Source organism: Ostrea edulis, chromosome 2, assembly GCF_947568905.1.
Source record: "Ostrea edulis chromosome 2, xbOstEdul1.1, whole genome shotgun sequence".
In the NCBI taxonomy this organism is placed as follows: domain Eukaryota; kingdom Metazoa; phylum Mollusca; class Bivalvia; order Ostreida; family Ostreidae; genus Ostrea; species Ostrea edulis.
The window spans coordinates 10,031,586-10,056,229 of NC_079165.1; the positions used below are offsets into that span (position 1 = coordinate 10,031,586).

Here is a 24,644-nt window from a genome sequence, read left to right on the forward strand (position 1 = left end):
TGTGAAATGGATTGAAATTTACAGTTGGAATGTGAAATGGATTGAAATTTACAGTTGGAATGTGAAATGTATTAAAATTTACAGTTGGAAAGTGAAATGGATTGAAATTTACAGTTGGAATGTGAAATGGATTGAAATTTAGAGATAGAATGTGAAATGGATTGAAATTTAGAGTTGGAATGTGAAATGTATTAAAATTTACAGTTGGAAAGTGAAATGGATTGAAATTTACAGTTGGAATGTGAAATGGATTGAAATTTAGAGATAGAATGTGAAATGGATTGAAATTTAGAGTTGGAATGTGATATATATTGAATTTAGAGAATGAAATTTACAGTTGGAATGTGATATATATTGAATTTAGAGAATGAAATTTACAGTTGGAATGTGATATGGATTGAGCAGATTTCAGATTAGACATTTAATTGTACTTCCTGGTGGTTTATACAAGTATCATTTACATGTACAGGACAAATAATATACAAAAAATACATGTAGTAATGGTAGATCTTTCCAATTGATAAATCCATTAACTACTGACATGTGACATCCATGAATGTAATTATCAACTCTGTACAAGACATCGGTTTTGGAATTGTAGATCTAGTACACAAGTAATAAGTATCTCCAATTCCACCCCCCATTATCAAAAAATTAAAGGCGCCTGAGGCGGTTGGGTGTATTTGACTAAAGTGCTGTCTTAGATTGGAGGAACATCACACACAGCAATGACGATAAAGAAGATCATTGTTGTTATGAAGGTGATGATATTAAACAAATAAAAGAAGAAAACGTCAAGAAAAACGGACACTTCTTTGCAATCAAATGGAAAGTCCCTCTCGTCTTTCTGAACGGTGGATTCAGATTGAGAACAGCGGTTCATCATGCGTTTCAGAGATTTATTTCCATTACTGATGTTGTGAAGTTCTAAATCGTCCACCAACTGGTTTTCGTTTTTTTCTTCTTCCACCTTCTTGCTCTTGCAGTTTAGTTTGAGAAGCACGGTAAATGTTAAGTACTGGAGCCATTTTGGTGTCTCTGACTGGTCTGCCCGGAGGTACAGGCGAAGATTTAAGACGGTAATTACTATACCCAGGGCCGCCATCAGTAGTATTATGGATATGTATGCACCTATTCAAAGATAATAAAAAATGTCTACTTCATAAATGTATATATATATATATACATACAGTATATCATGCAACCATATCAACGTGCACATGAAAATTGCTCAATTTTCGTTATAAGTGTAACATACAGGCACGTTTCGGCTGTTGTACGTCTGACATCAGAATAATTTCAGAGTGCATGAAATATGTATTTGGATTGTATAGTGCAAATTTAAATCTGCAGAGCTCTCAGGGCCTTAGCAATGAGGTCATAACACGGCAGGATATATTGAGTCATTGACTGATTATCACTGATTTATTGGTTAAAAGAAAATAGTTACATAGTAATAAAGGTAGATGGATGGAGTGGCAGGTGCGAGAAGTTACATGTACCTATTGAATGGAATGAGTGCAGATGCGAGAAGTTACCTATTGAATGGAATGAGTCCAGGTGCGAGACGTTACCTAATGAATGGATGGAGTGGTAAGTGCGAGGAGTTACTTATTGAATAGTGGCAGGAGCGAGATATTACCTATTGCAGGATTATGTTTTGAAGTAGTGGGCATACTGTCACCCACAATCGTCAGTAGAACTGCTATTGCTAGAAGAACGGTCAAGATGTAGGATATCTTCTCCCCGGAATCCGCTGGCAGTAGGAATGCTAAGTTTGTCAACAGAGAGATTAACATTACAGGGTACACGATGTTTGTCAGGTAGTAACCTGGTCGCCGCTTAAAGACGATCTTGAAGTCTAGCTGGGAGAAACTCTCTCCATTTTCTTCCAGACTTCGCATCTCCACCCCAGAGGTGTATAAGATCCACTCCCCGTTTTCCCTATAATCCTCCGTGTTCACTGTCTCCCTGGTTTGGATCAGGTTCAGTGCGGTAGTTGTGAAGGCGAAACTCGTGACTTCGATCAGACACATTTGGTAATCGAAGGGATAGTAAGTAACGTCAATATCGCAGTGTGTGACGTAAAGTCCCGGGGGGTCCCAACGAACCTCGCCCGTGTTTTTTACTTTGAAGAATATTTCGTCGTGTCCTATTGGGTCCATTCCTCCAACTCTAAGAAAAGTAAGGACAATTTAGTATTCTCAAACGTAAATTCTGTTAACTCTAACGGAATCGTAGATATAAGCACTAAACATTTGTAGAAAAATTATTAAAAGGACATGACCCAGGCAGTTCCTTAAAATTTTAATGAGAGTTGCACTAACTTTCTATTAACGCTTTGTAATTCAGTAAATCTCGATATGAATTGCCAACTCTCTGATTTAAAAGTTTAAATGCAGTTTGAATTGTACCAATATAATTCATTACAACACAAATTAGTCATAAAATTGTGGTGTGGTTTTTTTGGGGGGCATACGTTAAATGTGCGAAAAATAAACGTACGAGTTGTCGATGATAAGTTCGGGTCTCCATATCTTGTTTTGTTTCGTGTAGATGTACTCTATGTCCCCGTATGTAGCAGGTGTCCACGTCAAGCGAGAATCTTCCCAGGTCTACAATTTAAGAAAAATGTTATTATACACATGCAATCTTTATGTCAGATAAAAAGAGATCTGATGGACGAAAAATATGCTATAATAACACCAAAAGTTAATAGAGTGGTAAAATATTGAATACACTTGACACTCGTTCCATATATCGCGTGTTCTCATGATAATGGCGTGTATACCTAAAAGTGAAACTGCAAAAAAATGGTTTCAAAAATTAAGTTCTAAACATTTAGTAATACACGCTCTACCCATATTCCATTGCAATTTGTTGAACATTGGTAATTTCCGGTCTGCAGTGAAAGCGATCACACAGTTCTTTGAGTCGATCGGTGTACCTCTATCATAGATGGTTGTTTTACGTTCAATTTGAGAAGTTTTCACTCATATTGAGACGTCACCAGCTGTAGGTGAAGTATCAGTAGCTCTTGAGGTCATAGTAGTCTTTAACGTACCAACGCCTGCTACAATTCGGGGCCAATTTGAAAGTCATGTCCCAAAGACCCATGACTCTGACTTCTAATGCCGGATGTTTGGTGAAGGAACAGTTACTACCTATATCAAACATATGACACCGAGACGGAGAATCGACCCCGATCCCCCCTCCCCACCGATTGCGAAGCGTTCACCTTAACTGCCCGGTTACTGCTCATTTATGATTGTTTTCGGTTACGATAGTTTTGTGATCATTATTGTTTGGTATATCGTCCATGTTCAGTTGCTGGTTTAGTTTTGTTAGATGATTCCTCTATCATAAGATGTTGAGTGACTTTATCCTCTATAGTCAAACGGATAAATTAATCCTTAAAAGTCAGATGTGGATTGATTTCCATAACAGTACTTACCGAGGTATGTATCTGCATTTAGTGGATTGTTTGTCCAAACGAAGATATTTCACTCATACTAAGACCAACTTTTAGTAGAAATAAAGTTGAATGACACTTTTTTATTATTATGGCATGTGATGTCAGTTTTGAAGGTCCCAAAAGGCTTTCAACTCCAGAACTTTTTAGACTTTTGTCTCGTTATTCCTTTCCTATGATTCTTGGAAGATGATCTCGCCATAAAAACGCTTAGGTAACGGCGACTAACCTCCTTGAGTGATTTCTTCATGCAGCAAATTTATAATAATAATGATATCAGATATAGCTCATTTGTAACTATAATCTCGTTACACGATAACTTTCTCGCGTATATTTAGGAATTTACAGTATCTCGGGGTCCTCGTGCTAGATACAACATGGGCTGTTGATTTGTTGTTTAGCATTATGTATTATGTATTTCTGATGTACAGCATTGTGTATTTCTGATGTACAGCATTATGTATTTCTGATGTACAGCATTGTGTATTTCTGATGTACAGCATTGTGTATTTCTGATGAACAGCATTATGTATTTCTGATGAACAGCATTATGTATTTCTGATGTACAGCATTGTGTATTTCTGATGTACAGCATTGTGTATTTGATGAACAGCATTGTGTATTTCTGATGAACAGCATTGTGTATTTCTGATGAACAGCATTGTGTATTTCTAATGTACAGCATTGTGTATTTCTGATGTACAGCATTGTGTATTTTTGATGTACAGCATTATGTATTTCTGATGAACAGCATTGTGTATTTCTGATGAACAGCATTTTTGTATTTCTAATGTACAATATTATGTATTTCTGATGTACAGCATTGTGTATTTTTGATGAACAGCATTATGTATTTCTGATGAACAGCATTATGTATTTTTGATGAACAGCATTATGTATTTCTGATGAACAGCATTGTGTATTTTTGATGTACAGTATTATGTATTTCTGATGTACAGCATTGTATATTTCTGATGTTCGGCATTGTCTACAGCATTGTGTATTTCTGATGTACAGCATTGTGTATTTCTGATGTACAGCATTATGTATTTCTGATGTATAGCATTATGTATTTCTGATGTTCGGCATTATGCATTTCTGATGTATAGCACTGTGTATTTTTGATGTACAGCATTGTGTATTTATTGAAGATGTATTTCACTCCTTATATAGTCAGAATCTTCGCAAAGTATGTCTGTATTTTCATATCTACATCTCCAACAAAGTGTATATTACAAAGAAAACAGCGGGTGAAGCGGTTTCTGGTGAAGTTCGGGGTGTTAATTTTTGTCTTTTTCATTGCTTTTATTTTTACAGTTTTAACCTTGTTTTCATTGAATTAAAACAAACAATTAAGTAATAAATTCACTTGTATTGTAAGTAAAGTAATGGATGCTCCCAAACCGAATACTGAAATATCGATTTAATATATATTTGCAGTTAGAAAATGCGGAAAATTGAGCTATTACGGAAGTTTTCTCGCATGGTAAAATTCTTTATTATTTAAGGTATTCCATGCATAATGAAAGGATAATGAACAATTTTGAAGGATTTAGATCAACATAAAAGTTTAGTTAGATAATGATGAAAGTGAAGCAGATGAAATTCACATGACTGGTAAATGATTAGAAGCTGACTTTTTTGCACTTAAGACTTTTTGGAAGAGTTGTCTGCCCATTGTGAAAATAAGAAAAATCTAATTTTCTAAAAATGTGTGTGGTCAATGATTAATTTTATTTCATATTTTCATAAAAAGAAAGTGTATGTAACTTTCTACCAAGAGATTAGTATGAAAATATAACTTGTTTTTAAAATATTGTAATAAAACATGCTTTTCCCATATACTTCAATGTTAAATTCTAGGTGAAATAAATCAAGCAGTAAACACAATTTTGAAAATTCCTATGGTGGATTATTTTTATTTGATGAACCCTTCAAAATGATACCATGATTACAAATATTCCACCATCCATTTATTAAATATGAGATATGGTCATTATACATTGAATACCTTAAAAATATTTTATTGGTAATTACATTCTTTAGTGTCGTTCTATTACTGATTTTTGCAAATTTTATCTTTATCATCTAAGATTACGAAAACCCTTGAAATCTAAAAGAAAATTGGAGTTATTGTGTTTTATAGCGAGCTACCGGAACTTCCTTAGAAATGTTTTGACATTAATTGTGACGTTTTGGCATATATTTAGGGGATATTTCATCCTTAATAGAATGAAAAGGGTTATAATCATTTTTATGAATCATTGTAATTATGTAAATCAAAAAAAAAAAAAAAAGAAAAAAAAAATCAATGAAGGAAGTCATTGACTTTTTATGTAGATAGAGAACTTTAAATGTGATGTTGTATTAGATTTTAAAGTGATTGGTATTTTGATTATCATGAAATATAACCAGGAAGCGTGAGTGTAACCCCGGGATTTTCCCAATACATGTCAGTGTCAATTAAAACTTGTATATTCTTAAAAACAAATCTCTCTCTTCTGTATCTCTCTCTCTCTCTCTCTCTCTCTCTCTCTCTCTCTCTCGATCGATCGATCGATCGATCGATCGATCGAAACTAAGAATGAAGGGACATATAGGTCCATTGTGTGGGTGAGTTTTTTTTTTTAAAATACACACAATTTTTACCGTATTTATTCATTTCATATACATTGTACATCTCGTGAGGATTCGTTGTCGTAAGAGGCGAATAAATGGGGCGGTCCTTCGGATGAGACCGGAAAAACCGAAGCCTGTGTCACAGCAGGTGTGACACGATAAAGATCCCTCCCTGCTCAATGACCATAAGCGCAGAGCATAGGCCTAAATTTTAGCAGCCTTACGCTGGCAATGATGACGTCTCCATATGAGTGAAAAATTCTCGAGTGGGACGTTAAACAATATACATCTATAATCAATCAATCAGTTCATATATATGCATGTATGTCACCATGATCTTAGGAAAAACTTGTTACTTCTACCAAAAGTATCAGGAATAAAATGATTAGTTTTGATATCATTTACCTCTTTTATCATCCTTCGATTCAGAAATCACAAGTAAAATCTGAGGGACGGTGGTTGAATTGCTTTTTTTTTATATTATTATTATAGAAACGTCAGCTCTTTCTATGCCACGCGATAACTTAAGTTTCCTTGGAAATAATTCCCTTAATTTTATATATAATATTAGAAGACTCCTCTCAATTTTCAGATTTTGGTCTTTACAAAACGCAAAGTCGTGAATTTAACACTTTAATTAAACTATGCAACGCTCATCCCTTAGAATCAGTTACTTTATTTTAGATATTTTTTTCTTTTTTTGAAATAAAGTTTATTAATCTATTTATGTATTAAAAATTTCTATTGAATTCTAGATGTTAATTCTGTCTGCAATGATATTAGGATGACAAATTCATACAATTTAACGCAATAAATGTACAAATTTTTAGCTGTTTTGCCCCCGAAACATTCCTCTACAAAATATAGTCCTTTTAAAAACCTTCGTGCTTTTTTCCCTATTGACCATGTTATAGTGATGAAAGCAGTAAATATACAGATGTACATGTATTTCATGTTCAGAAAATAAAATGATAAAAACTGTAATGTCTACTTTAGAATGTATAAACCTGTCTATAATATATGCCGCAGACCTCGGGAGTGACTAACTTTAAAGTTAGGTTTCAGAATTTAAGGTGTGACAAATCTATTATTGATATATTCTATGCCGCCATCATTAATGATTAAATTGTAATTACGATAGGAAAAGCGTGCAAGTTCAACAGTTGAAACATCAACCTGGTGAAAGCTTATCTTCAATAGAGAGATTTCCAACAAATAATCTTACACATTCAAGTACTACATGATAGATAAATCTCTACTTTTCATTCAAATTTAACTCGGAAAATACATGACCCACATCTCTATAAATATAACCTTTCTTTACATTTACTTGTAATCTACTTATGAACATGTTCACATTTTTCTCGACAAATGAAGTTAAACAAAATGTATTTTAGTTAGTTTGCTGAAACATTGAATTCATTTAAAATTTTCATAGTACACTGTGCATTATGATCTATTTGATCAACGAGTTAAATATTTCGTTAGACGATCAGATCTTAAAATGTTTATATTCTTTTATTTATGGAAAAGGAACAAAGATGATTGAATATTCTTCAAATATCAAGGTAAAACACATTGTTTATTTTGGCAAAGTTTTGAACCTTGGAACATAAATTAGCTTCAGACTGCCGATTTAGTTTAAATTATGACATTTTTTGTTCTCGAGTGCAAATTTTGCGATGAGGCAATTTGACATTATACATTGTCTGTACTTTTTATTTGTAGGTAACTTTGACTTATATTTGAATTCTAGTTTGTATTCCCTTTACTGTCATTTATTGTATGTGTAATCCTATTTTATTCTTTAAAGGGTGTGATTGTTTTTTATTTAGTACAGACAGACAGGTGTTAATTACAAATAAGTTCTATAATTTCCCATCTGCTCCAACATTGACGCAAGGCGGACAATGAAGTGAGAAGAAACCCACATGTCTTGGTGAGCGCTCACGTACAACTACTGCCGACGGTACTGACTAAAACCCGGTCTTCGGTCCCGTGACTAAAACCCGGTCTTCGGTCCCGGTCCCAGATACTTTTATTCGATACAAACAGAATATATCAGGATATTTGAGCCCCATTTCTCAATAACTTACGCATGGCATCTCATGCCTGCATTCTGATAGTAAATTGATCATATTATTTTCTTCTTTCGTAAAATAATGTGGGACCGAGAAATAAAAACAATGCTAAAAGACGGTCCCGGTCTCGACATTTTCCCTCAATAGCTGCTTTAATCTACCTTTTCATAAAAAAGATAAGGACGTGATACTAAATGGCATCCCTTTGTATACATATATTTCTGATTTACTGTGTGTGTAGGTTTTTTATTCCAATATTCTTTATATTTATGTCAGAATCGAACTCAACTACATGTACATGTACGTGATATTTTGTCCCAAATGATCGCGTTACACTACCTTTTCATAAGAAGATAAGAATGTAGAAGGGAAATAATTTATATATACTTATCCTGGTGTATTTGTTTGTAATTTACAGTTAGTTTATTTGTTCATTTATTTTATTTCTTCTATTCCTGTCAAAATCAGTTTTCAAAGATTCATGTTTTGTATTCCGAACCCGATCTCTTTATATGGGTATATATTTTACATATATTTGTATATATACCAATAAATAATAAGTATAAAATATTTCTTCCTTTCTTATTTGATACTTAGTTTTATTTTATTTTTTTTCATTTGTGGTTCTTTTAGATACAATGCTTTAAAAAAAATCCACCTAATATATTTATAGTATCTCTAAAAGTGTGTCATACATAGAGCACATGCTCACCAAAAATGTCAGATTCTGTATACTTATACCACAGGGGCTTCTTATCCATTTTGTTCTCAATCTATATATAAATATCTAACAAGGGATGACACGAAAATAGGATACCGGGTTCGATCACAGGTGGCCAGTTAGCTCAGTTGGTAGAGCACCTGACTAGAGATTCAGGGGGCCCGGGTTCGAATCCCGGTCTCGTCCGTTGCATTTTCTCCCTTTCCGTTACAGATTTGGTGCCGTTGACCACCCCTGGACTTGGAGGTGAAAGTCCTCCCAGGGGCTAATAAGAACTTGGGTTGTGTCTTCAGGGGCGAAGACAATTTAAGGAGGGAGTAATGTAGCGGTCGGCCGGGTTTGATCACAGGTGGCCAGTTAGCTCAGTTGGTAGAGCACCTGACTAGAGATTCAGGGGGCCCGGGTTCGAATCCCGGTCTGGTCCGTTGCATTTTCTCCCTTCCTGTTACAATATAAACACTCCCGAGAGTTTCCGAAAGCTGGAGGTTAGTTTCATTGCAGGAGTTATCTTTTCCTGTGCGTGATCGACGACAACGCAGACAGGTTGAATTATTTTCGTTTATAAAACTCATTGAATTAAATATGAAAGGATCGGACTACGTTGGACTTGTATTACGAGATGTTTAACACTCTTTGGATAGCAAGATTCGATCTGTTTCTTGGAACTAAGGTGATTTTGAGCTTTGTTTACAACCGGTATCCTATTTTCGTGTCATCCCTTGTTCCCCTGTGCTTATACAGAAGATACTCTCTGAGTTTAGATGATCTTCAAATAACCTATGGTATGTTTTACTGTAATATTATGTGGTAACTATATTTATTGTGAATAGCTATATACGTATATGTACAAACATATATGTATTAATTATGCTGCACAAAAACTGTTTGTTTCCTATTTTCAAAATATCTTATATTTCAAAGTGCATAAATTTGACATAAACTTACTTTACAAACAATGAAATCTACATTTATAAATATGCAAGACATACATGTAAATTCATTTAAGAAATAAATTTCAGATTCAAAAGTTATGACTAAGGTTAAAGATTTTCAAAAGTAGGTCAAATTTGAAAGGTGAAGAATTGCATGTAAAGAAAGGTCTTGTCACATGGAGTACACATGTGAAATATGAAAACCCTATCAACATGCATTCAAAAGTTATGCCGAAGGTGCAAGTTTTTACTGACAAACAGACGGATGGACCAAAAACTATATAAATGCGCCCCGAATACATGTATACGCGATTACGGGGGTATAACATTTGCTTTTCAAAAGCATTATTCTTGTATTCAGAATCTTTCTGGAAAGGGGCGGGGGAGGGGTTGTTGACAAGAGTGCACATTAATTTTGTTTCGCTATCAACAACAATTATTCATCATGTTTCAATAATTATAATAAAATTTAAGGACAATATTTGGTTGTTTTTTTTCCATTTCACTAATGAACATAATTTTTAAAGTACTTCATACATCGTACATTCTGGACTCATATTTTGCACGTGCACTCTACTTTGTATTACTCTAATATTTACATAGAGGCTTTTCTTCCCTGATTATAACAACTAATATAACATCATAATTTAACAAATTAATGCGATTCTCACGATGCACTCGTAAATGAGAGAGAGAGAGAAGAGATGAAGAGAGAGAGAGAGAGAGAGAGAGAAGAGAGAGCGCAATAACCCGCGTATACATGTACATATACAGAGACCCGGTTCGGAATACACCAACATTGAATTTGAAAATTTTATCAATCGTGTGGGACCGAAGACCGGGTTTTAGTCACGGGACCGAGACCGGGTTTTAGTCAGTACCACTGCCGACATTACTCTCACATACAACTACTGCCGACATTACTCTCATATACAACTATATGTACTGCCGACATTACACTCACAACTACTGCTAACATTACACTCACATACAACTACTGCCGACATTACACTCACATACAACTACTGCCGACATTACACTCACATACAACTACTGCCGACATTATACTCACATACAACTACTGCCGACATTACACTCACATACAACTACTGCCGACATTACACTCACATACAACTACTGCCAACTGTACTCTATCATATACATCTACTGCCGACATTACACTCACATACAACTACTGCCGACATTACACTCGCATACAACTACTGCCGACATTACACTCAGATACAACTACTGCCGACATTACACTCACATACAGCTACTGCCAACTGTACTCTATCATATACATCTACTGCCGACATTACATACACATACAGCTACTGCCGACATCACACTCACATACAACTACTGCCGACATTACACTCACATACAACTACTTCCGACATCACACTCACATACAACTACTGCCGACATCACACTCACATACAACTACTGCCGACATTACACACACATACAACTACTGCCGACATTACTGCTCAGAAGAATGATACAGTTTTATAAAGTTTTTGGTGATTTAGTTCCACGAACTTTTTACACTAAAATATTCTCTGAAAATGAATTCTTGAAATCCAAGTAAACGCATTTTTGGTCAGTACAGTTGGATATTACATGATACCATCTAATTAAGACTCGTGGTCACAGTGATGATACATCATATTACAGACAATATACTTTGTTAAGAAAATTTGAATACTCACAACAGTCATCCAACCCGATGTCGACATAACCTGATTTTTCATGTCCTTGGAAATGAAATAAAGATGAAATTAACAAGAGCAAAATACAGATGTAAATATCAAACATAACATATAAAAAATGCATTGAAAAATTATGAAACCTGATCTAATAATAACCTCCTCGGAATATGAAATACAATTGGTCACGTGATCAAATCCTATAACTATTCCAACATCATTACGGAAACAGTGCTGCATTACATATATATTAATACATGTTTAGCTGATGGTGGATTCTATTTTGTATTTAAGGTCATGTGGGAGTGCTGGTTAAAACTTTGAATATAAAATCAAAATATGATTATTGCGGTAATTACTGCATGTATTATTTGCCTTTCGCAACTTCGTAAAATTGTATATTTTTTAACCATGAAAAAGGTAACAAATTGCTGTCTATAAGAGAGAGAGAGAGAGAGAGAGAGAGAGAGAGAGAATTATTTCTGAATAGAGAAGATTTTCGGGACGTTATGACACGGGCTTTGTTTTTCAGCTATAATTGGTAGTTTGCACAGAATCCGTGAAAATCGTGCTTTACTGAAACTTTTCTAAATGTTCTAAAAAGAGACCCAAAAAAGCGTGGTTTAAGAGCCATTAGAGAGATTAATGGATCGGGAATACACGGACATAAATGCAGATTCATTTATGATTGTGAAAAGGGGACGAAACACATTACTTGTTTATTTTGGCCATTTAACTTTTTCTATTAATTTGAGCTGTTATAAAAACTATCATGTGTCAAAAAAGCGAAAGCTGGCTCAAAAGATTCAAGTCATATTTAATATTAAAATTGTAAGTGATGTTGTTTTACTTGAATAATTCATTCACCATTGGAAATTACAAATACATAGAAAGCTTATTTGTCAGGTGCATATGAACAATTTCATATATTTAACTTACAAACTCTGAAAGTGTTCTATTGTCACGTGTAGCGGTCAATTTCCCAGGTACCGATCACGCTCGCCATTGCTTAACTTACGTGATCAATATAGAGAATCTACCCCATCACTAGAAAAGCTAGCTCACTGGCGAGGCAGTATAAGTACAATTGTGTCTGACTGCCATCAAGATTTTTTTCACCAAAAAGTAGAATATAATTTCTGGAGTATTGTTGCATAAAAGAAAAAAAACAACAAACATTTTGCAAATGAAAATGTCAAATAATAAATAATATATGCATTTCCATTGTTTTTGCCTATGTCATCTTTACAAATTGTAATAAACAAACTAATTCCTCATGAATGCGATGCAGTTTTGAACAAAGTGCGTGTGAATGTTGATGAATATAGTACTTCTATTTTAACGACTCGGAATTCCGACAGAAATGAAAGTAGAATGTAAATATACATCTATAAAACATATATGCGTGAGGTATGCATGGACTGCAACTCCACACCGACCTACTTTTCATGACGATAACACGCTTCATGAAATATGCCGGCGTGAAGCATTGCAGTTCATATCCTTACGCATTTAAAAAAGGGGAATTTCTTTCTTAATTGAACTTACCAGATAATTGAGGGAAAAGAGGACGAATTCGATGCTGACGTTTGTTACGTCAGAAGGTCTGACATAATTATTGTAAGAGGCTCCCAAAACAGCAGCATGTATGTTCGTAGCATTTGTAGTACTAAACGCACCCAGGGAACCTGCACAATAGATACGGTGCCTGAGCATAAGATAACTGAATGAGCAAATATATAATTGAAGCAGTGATTTAAAAGGAAGAGTATAAAAAATAAGTTGATAAAATGTTGAAGTATTTTAGATTATAGAACAGAAAACATAATTCACAAACATTGTCGTCTCCTTAGACTTACCTTTTAGAGCGTGGTGGATAGTTATCATAAATAATACACTTTTCATCCTGACTATTTTTTTCTTCACATGTAAAGAATCCCAAACATATAAAGTCTGAATCTAGACGGAGCAGGCAGTGCGCAGGTGCTAATGGAAAACTTAGAATCTTTATGTGATCACCAAACCGAAAATCTCACGAGATTTACAACTTTAAAACTTAGAAATAAAACCAAGAAAAAAATAAGAATAAAATATAATAGAAAATCTAACAAATAGCACGCACTGGAGACAACACACTTCGATCCTTGCAGGAATTATTTCAGCAGTGAAATGATTTCGGCTGAGATGTTTATTTAATATCCATGCCATGTAATATGTTGAAAATTCAAAATATATCTAAGCTAGAACACGATAGTGCGTTCTTTTTCAGGACAGATAGAATTACTTTAAATCCCCTGATCATTAAATTAAAGAAACACCGAGACCAGTTTTTAAATTGATGAAAAATGTAGTTTTAAATAGGCAAATATTACCAATGGACCTCTTGAAATATATATAACAGTAATTTGGATTTATTCTAAAGATTTGTACAACCTTCGCTGACAATTAAAAGAAGTGTAATTGAGTTGCACACGTGATCACGTCAATTCCAGATAAGTGTGAATATTGATATATAGATGTTTAAATAACACGTTCGGTGCATGAACATGCTCAGTGAAGCAGTCAATTAAAGGGCACGGGAATACAACTGTAGCGCCACCAACAAAAAAGTAATAAAAATCGGATGTAGATGTAATTAAATGCGACAAATGACGCATCAAAGAGGGATGAATAAAAATTTTCAGTAGCCTATTCTTTACTTAGAAAGAGTAATCTCTTACAGTGTTAAGGCTTGAACTGAAAACACAATTTAGTTTTAAATGGATGGTAATGGGTGTCTTATTAAGTCTTTTTCATAAAATCATCAAACATTAAAATGGTTTTTCTTATATTTTGTTTTTGGAAATAAACAATGTAGTAAAACTTACTGATAATTTACGAAAATATCTAAAAAGGATTTGATTTTACTTATAACCCGCAATTTGATTGCTTTATTTGACTTTATCAACATAAACAAAGTTGCGGTATGGTCCTGTTATATGACGTCTTAGGAATGACGGCACAATACGTTTGGCTGTTTAGTTTCCATTTTCCATAAAAAAGGTACAGTGCATGCACAAATATAAAAGGTTTGCCGTAAATAGTTAAAGGAGACATTGATTAGGTAAGGTTTATTAGAAAATGGGTCAAGGTCACAAGATCAAATACGATTGTACCATAACGTCTTGTCAAAAAAGAATCTATATGCAAAATATGAAAGCACTACCTTGAGTAGTTCCGAAGATATTTAACAGGATACATTTTCTTAAAAGTAGGTCAAATTTCAATGTCATAAGGTCAAAGGTCATAGTATGGAATGTAAGGTCTTCCATAAGAAATCTATATAGAAAATATGAAAGATCTAGCTTACATAGTTCAGGAGATATTGAATAATTGAATAGGTCATATATTGAAAAAGTAGAAACCGATTTGATTCTTTGCAATAAAACGTAGATAGTGAAATATTTTCATGTTTCAAAATTTTAAAAAATCTGGTTTAAAGTAACTCCATTATTACATGTATCTGATAAATGTATAAAAAGTGTATTTATTTCCGTTTATTAGAGGAAAATGTGAAGATAACAATGATCAATCTCGTAACTCCTGTAAAAAATACAAATCAAGCAAATGAATACCCCTGGACATACCAGAGGTGGGATCCGGTGCCTAGGAGGAGTAAGCATCCCCTGTCGACTAGTCATATACGCCCAAGCCATATATCAGGCTCAGTTAAACCGAGTGATCCGTAGTCAAAATTTGAATATGAATCACGCCATACAGCATTTGACCCAATGATAGGTTGTATCGGCAAACTAAATCGTTATAGCGACCATAGAATTTACGAAATACTTATTTCAAACGAGACTATTGAATCCCCTGTAAGTTGTAACATCAACTTGTTTGTCAGTAGCTTGCCTTAATTTAAAAACTGATCATACGCAGAGCAATCTCTTGCGTATCGAATCAGTTCAGCTACATTGCTGTAAGAAATAAAGGAAATCTATCGCATAATGGATTTGATAGAGAAATCAATGAAAACAAAGTTATTACCCCTGAATTCAATTTCTTGAAACATATCATTAATTATTCATATATAACTTAAGGCTATTGAAATATTTTATTTTTACAATGACCTTCACAAAAGGCTCCAACAAGATTTATGTTCCTTGAAATGAATCATTGATTTTGCACAATCTAATGACGTCACATTACGTCACATGAGGGTGGACTAATTTTAAAACACATTTTTCAAAATAAAATATCAAGGTGTCTGTTAGAAATACATGCATGTGGTCCACACACTGCAGTCCTTTTCTGAAGGACAACAACTTGTAATGTATAACTTGTTTTCACTGCGTAGAGGATAAAACATTTTAGGCGATCCGTTTGACAGATGTTTTTCTATGCACGAAATGGAACGAACATTTTGTACAATAGCTGATACCAACACGTCACAGAGGATGGGGAACCAGGCCAGAACACGTAGAATATATAAAATTCGACTCATATGAAACCTAAAAGTGATGTATAATACATTTATCTCATATGGTTTAAGTAGCCTCGAGACCAAATTACCAACTATTGCAAAATGGATTTACCATGAACACGCTCTGAAATACAAATATCTTTGGGAAAGTTTAGATTCCTCCTAGTAGGTATAACAGGGACCCCGTGTGTATACTGGGACTAAAATAAGTCTAGCTTCTCCCAAAGTACAAGTTCTATTGTCTGATAAAACGAACTCGCTGTCAGTAGTACTTGGGATCAGAAGGACTTGTGCTACATGAATTATAAAGTACAGTGTCCGTGTTGTGTCCAGATTCGATTGTGATTTCTAGAATTATGTTCAACGCCTTGTTTGAAATGAAAAGATCTGCAAAGCTTACACATTTATTATAGCATAAGTCAATATGGTTTAAGAATATTTGATACGGTAACAAATAAGTTTTCCAATGAGAATGAATGAATATAATATGAGAGGAGTGTAAAATGCACCCGAAATAAAAGATCACAATTACGAAAAACGTGTACCGAAATAATAAGAAAATCTAAAGTTAGGACACTGAAAAATAATAAACAAATCTAAAGTTAGGACACAGAAAAATAATAAACAAATCTAAAGTTAGGACATTGAAAAATAATAAACAAATCTAAAGTTAGGACATTGAAAAATAATAAGTAAAGGGATATCTAATTCTACCCTGAACCAAAGTAAATCTCGACTCTATTAAGATATCTACATTTTGTAGTATTGGAACTCTACGTTAATTTTACATACTGTATCTTGACAAAACCAACTTTACGTAAAGACGAAAATCGAAGACACAGTTGTTTGAAAAGCACAAACCTAAGTTCTTGATCTTACGAGAGAGAGAGAGAGAGAGAGAGAGAGAGAGAGAGTCTCACGATTTATATAGGACTGACAAACCAATAAGATACTAAAAATAAACAGCATTAGGTTACTTAGCCAATGAAATTGCAGACAACAAACAAAGGTTGAGAAGGCTGGCAAAAATGGTGGATATAAGGAATTGCATAGAACAGTGGAAGGTAAATATGTTAACATCGAAATATTCACTTTACACAATTTTAAATGTCTTCCGAAATAAATAGAAAATATTACAGACAAAAACGGCATGTTGTAAAGTCAAAAGCTACGTAATTCAAGTCTAATTAACATCAAAATATGTAATTCACCCCAATCTACTTCATTTCACGAGATAATACATCCTGAATGACACATGAATCTTCAATATACATAAATATGAAATAAATGGACAATGTCTTAAAATATCTGTAATATTTGGTAAAGGTGAGAAATCGTGATAAAGGCGTGACTTGGCTATGCATATTAATTTCATATTTTTGATCACGATGCATTTTGTTTATCCTGCAATATCACGCCCAATAAGATTTATTAGGAAGATATAACTGACGTCACAAAACACACATTGGAAAACAAAGAGTTAAAACAGGTTATTGCCTTTATTGGGCCAGTACTAGAGTAGTTACAGAAAATCCCATAATTCATGTTGAATGCAGGTAAAGAATACAAATGAAAATACATTTTGCCAGGATTTGTAAACGAAAAAAAAAAAACCCATATGTATTCTCTGTCCCAAACTGTAAAATCCATTTCGAACCTGACAATATCAACCACGGGTCTACTCACACTCAGAAGTATTTTTGGAATTAAAATTTCACTTGTTTTGTGTTCTTCATACCATTAATATGTCATGAAAAGGTGAAGATCCCATAACTCCTATAACGAATACAAAGGTAAGAGTTGAGCAATCAAGGGTTCCTGGACCAAAGGTGGAATCAGGTGCATAGGAGGAGTAAACACTCCTTGTCGACCGGTTACACCCGCCTTGAGCCCTAGTTCTCGAGTAGGTTTAACGGAATAATCCGCAGTCAAAATCAGTGCGTAAAGAACGCTAGATTAAAAATGATTATCATTTTATTAGATGCACCCATTGTACTATATACTATCACAATTATTCGTGTGCTAAAATGTTAACCGTTTGAATATAGCAACCTTCCTTCCCACAAACTGCCAGGGTCTTTGAATATGGTACTTCTAATTTAGATTGGAGGGACATCACATACAGCTATGATTATAAATAAAGACACGGTTACAATGAACGTGAGGATATTGAACAAATAAAAGAAGACAAAGTCCAGAAAAACTGCCACTTCCTTGCATTCAAACGGAAAATCTCCCATCTTCCCCAGCACGTGTTGAGACTGAGGGCGTTGGTTCCTTACAGGTTTCAGGGATTTGTGTACGTAATTGGCGTATTGTGATTCTAAATCATCATCCACGGAAACCACTTGGTCGTTAGAACTTTCATCTTCCACTTTCTTGCTCTTGCAGTTTAGCTTGAGAAGCATGGTAAATATTAACCACTGGAGCCATTTCGGTGTGTCCGACTGGTCTTCGCGGATATACAGGCGAAGATTTAAGACCGTAATCACTATACTCATGGCTGCCAACAGTAGTATAATGGATATGTATACACCTATTTAATAGAACCACAATCTTTATTCAGTATACATGTTATCAAAGTAAAATATATACTACGTCCATGATGCCAAAGTTACCCATAGCACCATTATTGATCCTGAGCTCAATTTTCATGGATTAACCCAAAATCATGGATAATAGAATATAGTTGTTGCAATCTTCGAAACTTGTATCCGAAACCTAATTACCCTACATAATGTCCATTAACTCTGAATGGGATGTGAGCCAAGCACAACGGCAACATTTGACTCTTGAAAACCTGTAGATGTATTCTAGTTTAATTCTAAGGAGGACAAAAGAAAATCTGCGGGACATTACCTATGGCTGCGTGACATTACCTATGGCTGCGGTGTGTTTTGACGTTGTAGGCATACTGTCTCCCACGAGGGTCAATAGCACTGCCATAGCAAGAAGAACGGTCAAGATGTAGGATATCTTCTCCCCGGACTCCGCTGGCACTAGGAACGTTAAGTTTGTCAACAGAGAGATCAGTATTACAGGGTAAACAATGTTAGTCAGGTAGTGACCTGGTCGCCGCTTAAAAACAATCTGAAATTCCAATTTTGGAAACTTTTCCCCGTTTTCTTCCAAAACATGTTCTTCCACCCGTGAGGTGTATAAGATCCACTCCCCGTTCATATTGTAATCCTCCGTGTTCACTGTATCCCTGGTTTTGATCAGGTTTAGAACTTCTGTCGTGAAGGCAAAACTCGTGACTTCGATCTGACACATTTGGTAATCGAAGGGATAGTAGGTAACGTCAATATCGCAGTGTGTGACGTAGAGTCCTGGGGGGTCCCAACGCACCTCGCCAGTGTGTTTGACTTTGAAGAATATATCCCCATGGCCTATCGGGTCCATCCCAGCAACACTACAAAATCAATGTGTACAAAGGTGTAGATACTGAGCACGTTCTATTAACCTTTGCAATCGTAAATGAAATGACTTTCATTATCCATATTGTAATAATTTGAGAATTTGATTTTTAAGAAACCCAACAAGCAAGTAATTACTGTACAGGAAATGTTGTATTTGTTATATGAAACATATAAAAGGTGAAAATAACAAACAGTAATCAATCTCATAAATCCTATAAGGAATACATAATAGAGAGTTGGGCAAACACGGACCCCTGGACACACCAGAAGTGGGATCAAATGTGTAGGAGGAGTACGCATCCCCTGTCGACCGGTCACACCCACCGTGTACCCTATATCTTGACCAGTTAAATAGAATAGTCCAAGTCAAAATCAGTGTGCCAAGAACAGCCTAACAATTGGTATGAAGCACGCCAGACAGCATTTGACCCAAAGATAGGCTGTATTGGCAAACTAGATCATTATATCGATCAAATATATCAGTCATGTAAAAATATTTTTGTTGTTATGCTTTCTTTATGTTCATTAACATACGAGTTGTCGATGATAAGTTCGGGTTTCCATATCTTGTTTTGCTTCGTGTAGATGATGTACTCTATGTCCCCGTATGTAGCGGGTGTCCACGTCAAGCGAGAATCTTCCCAGGTCTGCAATTTATAAAGACTCACATTAATCTAAATCTGGAGTTTGGTGACTTCAAAATCCAAAAATGAAAGTGTAAGAATTTGAGTGACAAATATAATGTTATCCAAACATTCATCCTATCTCTGTAGTGAAAATAGAGTTGGGATCTTGTATAAAGTCTTTCCCATTGTACTGACGTTTAAACATGTCTTCATTAAAGAAGAGTGATACCGTTCTCTATTCACGAACATGTTCATCCGAATATTTTCCTCTGTAGACCGATACAAAGTTTGCTGTTTTATGTTCAATGTCCTATAGAGTGAGATAAATGACCAGGTGATTAATCATCTGATCTAGATCTTAATTTACATAATTATATATACATTTCTATAATTTCTGCTTTTGATATCTTAACAATTGAATTGTTTTGATATCAATTTGCCAATGAACGCTCTGCAATAGTAACAAATGTATGTATGAAGAGTGAAAATAACGAAAAGTGAAGATAATGAAAAGTGAAAATAACAAAAAGTGAAGATAATGAAAAGTGAAGATAACGAAAAGCGAGGATAATGAAAAGTGAAGATAACGAAAAGTGACCAATCTCATAACTCCTATAAGCAATACAAAATAGAGAGTTTGGAAGACACGGACCTCTGGATATACCAGAGGTGAGACCAGGTGCCTAGGAGGAGTAAGAATCCCCTCTTGATAAATCTTTATAAGTATAGTATGTCCATTTTAACGTAGAATATAAACATTTAGAATGTTTTTGCTTTTAAATATCTTAATCAAATTGTTATGATAACCTTTTCCCCATGAACGCGTTACAGAAGTAAACACTGCGGCTTTAAATCCTGATATATATATAGTTCGTCTACTGTAACGGCCGGGGAGTGTGACATAAATGAAAGTAGAATGCAAATAAATTTTATTTTTGAAAATACTTGAGGGTATGATCTGCAACGTTTCACATCGGTATACTTTTTAAAAATGAAATTTATTTCTTAATTAATTGAATCAACTAATTTGATAATATTAATATTTTTTTAAGGAATCCCCTCCCTTTGTCCGTTGATCGAAATTGTTATATACACTACCGATATATCACAAGATAATTCATTCTGAGCAATGGTCAATGTTCTCATTCAGTAGGCGGTTCATTGCAAATTGTAGCTAACACTTCATTGTAATTGCCTGGCTGAAGATTTCGGATTGATTAGATTTGAATCTTCGATTCTGGTAGCTTTTCACGAGGAGATAAGCAAAAATTAAACAGTTCGAGCTCTCACAGATAGACACATATCTTAATCTCTGACAACATTTCCCTGAAGTCCGACAAAACACGATTTGCACCAATTCATTCTGCCAGTTTGTTGTGATTTTTATTAAAGCGGACAGATCCTTGATTAATGAGATAGTCTGCAGCATGCCAAACCCACTTTCCGGTATTCCATCTGATGTAGCGCAGCGGAAAGTGTGTCAAGCATGCCCCAGACTATTAACAAGTTAACAAGGACTTAGAGTTTTAGTATGATATCTCGGTACTTACGACTGTCATCCATCCGGAAGTGGACATAACTTGAGTCTTTATGTCCTTGGAAATAAAATACAAATATAGAGTACGGAACAGATATAAACAACAACATATGTAAACAACAACAACATATATAAACAATAACAACATATATAAACAACAATAACATATATAAACAACAATAACATATATAAACAACAACAATATGTATAAACAGCAAGAACATATATAAACAACGACAACATATATAAACAACAATAACATATAAAATTTAGAAATTCATTTCAAAATTAAGGATTATCTCCCTCATGCATAGCTCTTATCCTTGGACGAATTTGGCTCCACTTTTTTGGCACGCTGTTTTTGGCTATATTTAGATCTAAAACTTCATAGTTATTTCGGATTTCAAACATTTCAGTTGAGCATCACTGAAGAGACATTATTTGTCGCAATGCGCATCTGGTGCATCAAAATTGGTACCGTATAAGTTTTACATTATGACCCCTGGGTCGAGGCCTCTGCTAGTGGACTGTTAGTCCCCGAGGGTCTCTACAGCCCAGTAGCTAAGTACTTCGTTACTAGCTTGAAAATAGGGATGTGTATTTAATTGCTGTTATAAAATTTAGAAATTCATTTCAAAATTAAGGATTATCTCCCTCATGCATAGCTCTTATCCTTGGACGAATTTGGCTCCACTTGTTTGGCACGCTGTTTTTGGCTATATTTAGATTTAAAACTTCATAGTTATTTCAGATTTGAAAGATTTCGGTTGAGCATCACTGAAGAGACATTATTTGTCGAAATGCGCATCTGGTGCATCAAAATTGGTACCTATAAGTTTTACATAAACAACAACAATAACATATATAAACAACAACAACAACAATATGTATAAACAGCAAGAACATACATAAACAACAAATATAAACAACAACAACATATGTAAACAACAACATATGTAAACAACAACAACATATATAAACAAAAACAACATATATAAACAACAATAACATATATAAACAACGACAACATATATAAACAACAATAACATACATAAACAACAACAATAGCAACATATATAAACAACAACAATATGTATAAACAGCAAGAACATATATAAACAACAATAACAACAAATGTAAGCAACAACATATATAAACAACAACAACATATATAAACAACAACAACATATATAAACAATAACATATATACAAAACATATATAAGCAACAACATATATACACAACAACAACATATATAGACAACAACATATGTAAATAACAATAACAACATATATAAACAGTACCAACATATATGTATAGTCTATAGATAAATTTCCCGTGGGGATCCGGGTTAGAATAGGTCCTCAGTACCCTTTGCTTGTAGAAGGCGACTAAATGGGGCGGTCCTTCGGGTGAGACTCCAAAAACTGAGGTCCGTGTCACAGCAGGTGTGACACGATAAAGAATCCTCCCTGCTCAAAGGCCAAAAGCGAGTGGCATACGCCTAAATTTTGCAGCCCTTCACCGGCAGTGATGATGTCTCCATATGAGTTAAATATTCTCGAGAGGGACGTTAAACAACATTCAATCAATCAATTAATCTATAGATAAATACAGTGTACTCCGGATATATTGAAATTCAGGAGAATGACCCGAGTTGTTCATTATGTACAAAGTTCAATATAACCGAAATTGACCCATATAAATAATGTTAATGCATGGGGGGATTATTTTTTCTTTAGTGAAAGGTGAAGATAACGGTGTGACCGGTCGACAGGGGATGCTTACTCCTCCTAGTCATATGATCCCACCTCTGGTGTGTCCAGGGATCCGTGTTTGCCCAACTCTCTATTTTGTATTGCTTAAGGAGTTATGAGATTGGTCACTGTTCGTTATCTTCACCTTTCATAATTCATTACACACATACATGTAATGTAAAGAGTAAACTTACCAGAGCATTGAGGGAAAAGAGAACGAATTCGAATATTAAATCGAAGTGGGTAACATTTTGAAATACTCAAGGATATTGACATATATTTCATTCATATTTTATATTCCTTAATTAGTATTACCTTTCAGAGTGCATAGGATACCTATACTGCATAATACATTCCTCATCTCGGGCTTGGTGCGTATCTAGATCCCGATGCTGTAAGTCTAAATATACATGATTGTAAAGTAAGAGTCTTACTGTAACTAGCTATGAAGGATTAGAAAAAAGGAAGTATTGATGATCCCAAACCAAGAAGGGAGTCACGTGATTTTCAGAAAGTTATATCTTGATTAAAAGTATCACCCAACACAAACTAACTCAAGTGAAATGAGCTCAGTCGCATTGTTTATTTAATCAAACACAAGGTGATCATGCACTTAAATTAAAATATTTAGATCTGATATATTTGTCAGGATAAGGTCGTTTTTACCACTCAAACAGAACAAGTGTAGTGAATTTAAATATCCTGGTCAAAGGACAAACATGTGGATGCGTGAATGAAATGGTAGACTTCTGTTCTTATATTAGGACTGCACGCTGAATAAACTTTAGTTTGTGTTAGATGTGCATGTATAATGCTGAAAGAAAAGTTTTATTGAGGAAAGGTGAAGATAACGAACAGTGATCATAATGAATGGTAAAAAATTGAGATTTATGACGTTTCCCATGGAAATGTGCTTTTCGTCGTAATGGTTTTTCACCCATATGGAGATGTCACCATGTAAGACAAAGGGCTGCAAAATTTAGGCCTATGCCCGGCGCTTATAGCCTTTGAGCATGGAGGAATTTTTATCGTTCTACACCTGCTGCGACATGGGACCTTTGATTTTGTGATCTCATTCGAATGACCACCCCATTTATTCGCCTCTTACGACAAACAAGGGGTAATGAGGAGCTATTCTAACCCGGATCCCCATGAGACTTATGATTTTGCACTCTAGATAGCACACAGTGGTATCTACTGTTGACTTTAAGCACTTTTTTAACCTATCGTATGATTCGTTGAATCAGGCCTTAGTTCAAGGAAATGATATCAAGATAGATGTTTATCTGATTGAATAGGAAAAA

General features: G+C 34.6%; 2 protein-coding genes across 2 annotated transcripts; both read right to left on the bottom strand.

Annotated features, from left to right (window-relative positions):
* Positions 1-406: 406 nt before the first annotated feature.
* LOC125679211 (neuronal acetylcholine receptor subunit alpha-3-like) lies at positions 407-13,779 on the bottom strand. Its single transcript, XM_048918247.2, has 6 exons — positions 13,397-13,779; positions 13,086-13,225; positions 11,541-11,585; positions 2,506-2,615; positions 1,643-2,175; positions 407-1,131 (listed from the first exon to the last, which is right to left on the bottom strand). The coding sequence occupies exons 1-6, from the start codon at positions 13,440-13,442 to the stop codon at positions 701-703; spliced, it is 1,305 nt and encodes a 434-aa protein (XP_048774204.1). The 5' UTR covers positions 13,443-13,779; the 3' UTR covers positions 407-700.
* A 2,614-nt stretch (positions 13,780-16,393) lies between these two features.
* On the bottom strand, positions 16,394-23,780 carry LOC125679213 (neuronal acetylcholine receptor subunit alpha-3-like). Its single transcript, XM_056156060.1, has 5 exons — positions 23,656-23,780; positions 21,598-21,642; positions 19,956-20,068; positions 18,882-19,414; positions 16,394-18,538 (listed from the first exon to the last, which is right to left on the bottom strand). Exons 2-5 carry the CDS (start codon positions 21,622-21,624, stop codon positions 18,102-18,104), a joined length of 1,110 nt encoding a protein of 369 aa, XP_056012035.1. The 5' UTR covers positions 21,625-21,642; positions 23,656-23,780; the 3' UTR covers positions 16,394-18,101.
* Between the last annotated feature and the right edge of the window lie 864 nt (positions 23,781-24,644).